Here is a 5,875-nt window from a genome sequence, read left to right as displayed (position 1 = left end):
TAGGGACGCTATTTTTTTTATAAAAATAACTAGTCATGATTATAAAATTTGCTGGCTGGATGGATGGTTGGTCATTCATAAAATGTTTGTGTTGTTATGATTGTATAATTAAGTACCTAATAATTACACGTATTAAATTTTATACTATTATTTTAATAGATACTTAATTACTGTTACAATATAATAACTTAGTGTTTGCTTTTTCATTAATTTTAAATTCTTTAATTACTGAGTCCATCATAACAAACATATAATTAATAACATTAATTATTAATGTTTTACGTGAATTAAAACTCCTAAACAACTGGAACATTTTCATTACACATTCTACTTTCAAAATGACTTCTCTCTTCGATGATTCGTTACGAAAAATTCAATTTCTTTTCAAATATTCTGGAATGCATTTAGAACTAAAAAGTTCAAAAACAATCGCTGACATAATACGATATAGATGGTTGTATATCATAAACTTCCTTTGGCTCAACACAGACGTTATTGGTGAAATATTTTGGATCATAGATGGCGCCGCGAATGGGAAAAAGTTGAGCGAGCTAACCTACATAGCTCCTTGTACGACTTTGTGCATGTTGGCAAATTTAAAGTCCATTTTCCTGATCCTAAGTGAAGACGCGCTTACACAACTCACCAAGAACCTACGAGAAATGGAACGGTCTGAGGACGGAAGTGAAAATATGGTGAAGGACACTATTATTGAAGAGCAAAGGAGTTTTTTGAATGTTGTCATTAGTGCCTTGAATTTCTGGAATGCCATGACAGTTATAGCTTTCAGTTTAACTCCTCTGGTGCTGATGGCTGTTGAATTTAGGAAGACAAATGAGGTTGAGCTTATGTTGCCGTTTCTTATAGTGTATCCTTTTGATTCTTATGACATTAAGTATTGGCCGTTCGTGTATCTGCATCAGGTTTGGTCTTGTAAGTATTTGGGGTACTTATATTCTTCGATATGCTGGTTATCCTTTTGAGTCCATAAACCACCTCATTCACTTCATCTGGTACCATTAGATGACCAGCGACAGCCATAGATACTAGTATTTTACCTACTGAACTGAATTCATTTCGTGACAACTTGTTAATTTATCTCTTTTTAGGGTTCCAGTGCCAAAATGGCAAAAACGGAACCCTTATAGTTTCGCCATGTCTGTCTGTCTGTCTGTCTGTCCGTCCGCGGCTTTGCTCAAGGGTTATCAATGCAAGAAAGCTGTAATTTTTCACGGATATATATGTAAACTATGCCGACAAAATGGTACAATAAAAAATTAAAATAAACTTTAGGGTACCTCCCATAGACGTAAAGTGGGGGTGATTTTTTTTTCTCATCTAACCCTATAATGTGGGGTATCGTTGGATATAACCTATATCTTTTAAAATCATTAGGGGTTTGCTAAAACGATTTTTCGATTCAGTGATATGTTTGCGAAATATTCAACTTCAAAGTGCAAATTTTCATTAAAATCGAGCGCCCCCCCCCTCTAAAATCTTAACCGGTGGATAGAAAAATTTGAAAAAAATCAGGATGGTAGTAAGTATATCAAACTTTCAAGGAAAACTATAACGGCTAAGTTTGCTTGAGAATTATTAGTAGCTTATGAGTAAATAGCAGCCTAAGGTATAAAATATACCTAAACTTGGAAGATTCCGTATAAAATACGAAATCCTTGGAAAAATATTACTTATTTTTTTCGTAATGGCTACGGAACCCTGTTTTGGGCGTGTCCGACACGCTCTTGGCCGGTTTTTATTGTTGCTCTTTTGTATAACGTCACGTTAATTTCTTTCATCTGGATTATTTTCAGCTTGTATCGTGGTTTTGGAGATTGGCGGCGCAGACTGCCTTTTCTACACGTGCTGTACCGTAATACGTACGCAGTTTCGGTTGCTCCAACATGACTTCGAGGGAATCATTTCTACCAATGAAAGCGAATTCCAAGAAAAGTTCCTGAAATTGGTTGTTAGACATCAGGAACTTATGAGGTAATTTTAATCGATAAATATCTGTGCAATATTAGGATCTCCTTTTTCTTTATTGTTTATCGTTATTTCTGTATCTATGATATTTATTTAAATGTTCATTTTTATCTGCTATCAGCCCTCCGCTGCGCAGGGTCAAAAATTTGAGAATCTAATCGTTAAATAAAATAAAATTGAATGATCTGTCTCACTCATTTTTTATACGGATATTGTTAAACCTTATTTTTTGTTTTTTCCCTACGATTTGGTAAACTTTTTCCTTCAGACAAGACTTGACCTAATAATAACAAAAACAAACAAATTATATCTATCCGAATAGTTCCAGCCGTTCTGAAATAACAAGCATACGATTGTATTGTTCGGAAACTGATTTTTACTAAAAATAGAAAGCTAGTTTTTTATTTTCAGGTCAGTAAATCTACTAGAAAAAATGTATACGAAATCGACGCTGTTCAATTTCGTGTCAAGTTCGTTTCTGATATGCCTTACTGGCTTCAATGTCACGGTGCGTTGATTCTTTGTCATTTGTTTCTTTTTTGTACCTAACTGCCAAAGTTTTTATCTTTTTTTTATCTTTTCAGGCTATAGATGACGTAGCATTCGTGCTGTCATTTCTTACGTTTTTGCTGATGAGCCTGCTTCAAATATTTCTCTTGTGTTTCTTCGGAGACATGATCATGACATCGGTAGTATGCTTCTCTTAATGTAAAACCATACCAGTATAAACTGAAGCCGGGAATCAAACCTGGCTCCTCATCATTCTGTGATACGTCCTTCACCATATAAGTACACCAACTCGAGCGTTTATGGTGCATTTTTGTCCTTAAAAAATTAATAGCAAAGGGCGAATGGCAGTCGTCCACTGGACGAGATGAGAGATGAGATGATGGTTATGATAAAGAAATGGTAGCTTTCTTCACGCTACCACGGAGTATTGGAACATTATTCGACTACGACAGCAAAATCATCAATGTTGATTAAGCAATACATTTTAAGATCATTTAGAAGACAAGCCACTTAGTTAAAAGTTTTTTTTTCAGAGCTTGGAAGTGAGTATCGCCATCTACAACTCAAGATGGTATTTAGCAAAAGCGACGACTGCGAAACAATTATTTTTGGTGCAAATAAGGTAAGGTAACGTAACTACAATGAAAGTTTCTGTGGCTACTACGAAATTTGAAAATCGAAGTTCGTGTCGTTCAGTCCCTCTGACACTTATACTATTTAATACGAGAGCGAGAGGAACGGTACGATAAGAATTTCGATTTTAAAACTTCGGAGTAGATCCTCTGGCTAGTTGGCGCTAGTATTTCAATTCAATTTTTGGGATTATAATGGCCCCATCGAACGATGCGATGATTCCGCCAATGTCGAGGTTGGATAAGACACTGCCAGACGACTTCAGGTCTTAACGCTAGTATTGCGTTGCGAGGTCCGTTTGACAACTTTGACATTTGTGTCGTGTTATAGTAAATTGTGTCTTAAGGGCGGTAAATAAGGAATTACGAACGAGAGTCTATTAGAAGCCCGAAGTCGAAGACTGAGGGCTTTAATGAGTCGATGCTCGTAATTCTAGTACCGCCCGTGCGACATGCAATGTTTTTCATCACATTTGCGAGTATAATTTTATATTTGTAAAAGAAAAACTTAAATTGTTCCAAATATTGGCGATACCTTAGGCTATGCTCTTGGCAGCGTCGCCCTCAACCTCCCCCTCCCTCGGCATGCGCCGCAACGTGCGTGTGCATGTGTTCCATGTGGTAGTCCTGCTGCAGCAGCGCGCGCACGGGCCACGGGCACGCGGCACGGCACAGCAGTACAAGTACGCACATTGACTCATTGACCGACCTTGGGCTTCATGACAAGAACATTAGTACGCGAAATTAATCATTTACCGACCACGGATTTCATGACAAGCACATTAAGGTCGAGGGTTTTATTTGGGGGGTTGCAACTAAGGTAGCCTGCATGTTATGACACTGTTTACGAGCAAGTGTGATGAAAAATAACAAAATCAACCTATCGCAAACGAGACTGTAATGTTGAACGGCCCTCACGATATTTACGTCATACGGCGGTATTTCGCCTTTTTAAGAAACCTCAATTTAGAAATTTTACTGTCACGGAGCGGTTTTTGAAGTGTATTTGGGTCTGGCTCACGAGCGTTTTGCCCGCCCGTTCCCGCCCGTTCCAGTGTGTTCAGTGTGTAATGAATATTGATGCATACAATAAATATTTGCGTCAACTTCTGATACAAGTAGTTTCTCTTTTAAGTGAAGTATTCATCCTTATATTAGTAGAAACGGACAATCGTTTGTATGCATCAATATTCATAACACACTGGAACTGGCGGGCAAAACGCTTGTGAGCCACCCTTTTAAAGGTCTTGTTTGTTTTCAGGGCGCAGAAACCTTGCAAGTTGACGGCGTCCAGTTACGCTGACGTCAATTTGAGGGCTTTCATGAGGGTAGGTCTATTTTTAGAACAATAAAAAAATATTCATGCGCAAAAGGCATTTGTAATAGATTTTCAGGGTTATATGAACCTAGAGACGTCCCTGAAAGTTACGCAAAGTAATTTAATTCTTTATTTAAACTTAATTTACTAAATATAAGTAATGGTTATTATATGGTGACCCAAGGGTTCTATTGTCCGCTTCCTGAGAACTAGCTATTCATCATCATCATCATCCCAGCCTATATACGTCCCACTGCTGGGCACAGGCCTCCTCTCAGAACAAGAGGGCTTGGGCCATAGTTCCCACGCGGGCCCAGTGCGGATTGGGAACTTCGCACGCACCATTGAATCGCTTCGCAGGTTTGTGCAGGTTTCCTCACGATGTTTTCCTTCACCGCAAAGCTCGTGGTAAATTTCAAATGTAATTCCGCACATGAATTTCGAAAAACTCAGAGGTGCGAGCCGGGGTTCGAACCCACGACCCTCTGCTTGAGAGGCGATAGGTCAAACCACTAGGCCACCACAGCTTCTCACTAGCTATTGCGGGATTTGAAAATTATACGTATACGGCGTCAAGCTCAATAAAACCATTACATTAATTAAAATACCTATCGTTATTGTAGATAGTAAAGCTCACAAGATTTTAAGCATTTTAGTTGCTACTCATAATTAAATAATAGTAGGTACTTATTTCAATTCAATGAAATAAAGTTTTTGTTACAGATTTTGAGTACGGCTTGGTCGTACTTTGCTCTTCTGAAAACGATTGAAAAGGATTGAAAAAATATTTTTTTCATTGTTTTTAATAACGATTTTAATGAATTTCACGTATCACGCAGGATAACTAGCTTGCAATGTGACTTACCAGTAACATAGAAAAAAAAGTACTAAACAAATTTGGGAAAAGATGACCTAGTATTTCGATTAGATATACTTAGCTGCCCCCCTTGCCCCCCCCCCCTGGGTACGCCCATAATATGTCTATTCCTAAGCCATTTTTTACTCCACACCGAAGTCACCGAACCTCAGTACGAATAATCTAACCAAATTAGAAAAAGTTGAATACCCCCGATATTGTCATTTCAATATACAAATATCTCAAAAATGGCTTAATCGATTTTAATGATACATAGATAGCTAAACCACCGAAAAGAAAATCGCTTTCACATAAAAAAACCGCATCGCAGACAGACAGTGTCAAACTTATAACACCCCTCTTCTTGCGTCGGGGGTTAAAAACCAAACATCGCTTTACCAAATTGCACGTCCCCCCAACAAGATACATGACAATCCAGCAAAACTCACACTTTGCACGTTTTGGCGCCATTCGTCGGGATGTGCGCTATAACTTTGTCTACCACAGATCAGTGCTGAATGAAAAATGAATCCGTTTATTGACTATCTGTGGAATGCCATAAATGTAAACAGT

General features: G+C 38.0%; 1 protein-coding gene across 1 annotated transcript; it reads left to right on the top strand.

Moving 5' to 3' along the window:
* Window positions 1-338: 338 nt before the first annotated feature.
* On the top strand, window positions 339-5,226 carry LOC141440243 (odorant receptor 4-like). Its single transcript, XM_074104700.1, has 7 exons — window positions 339-933; window positions 1,815-1,992; window positions 2,398-2,494; window positions 2,571-2,675; window positions 3,030-3,118; window positions 4,390-4,456; window positions 5,170-5,226. The coding sequence occupies exons 1-7, from the start codon at window positions 339-341 to the stop codon at window positions 5,224-5,226; spliced, it is 1,188 nt and encodes a 395-aa protein (XP_073960801.1).
* The last annotated feature ends 649 nt before the right edge of the window (window positions 5,227-5,875 follow it).

Source organism: Choristoneura fumiferana, chromosome 22 (genome assembly GCF_025370935.1).
Source record: "Choristoneura fumiferana chromosome 22, NRCan_CFum_1, whole genome shotgun sequence".
Taxonomy (NCBI): Eukaryota; Metazoa; Arthropoda; class Insecta; order Lepidoptera; family Tortricidae; genus Choristoneura; species Choristoneura fumiferana.
Note: the sequence above shows the minus strand (reverse complement) of the source record. Positions and strands in the feature narration are given on the sequence as shown.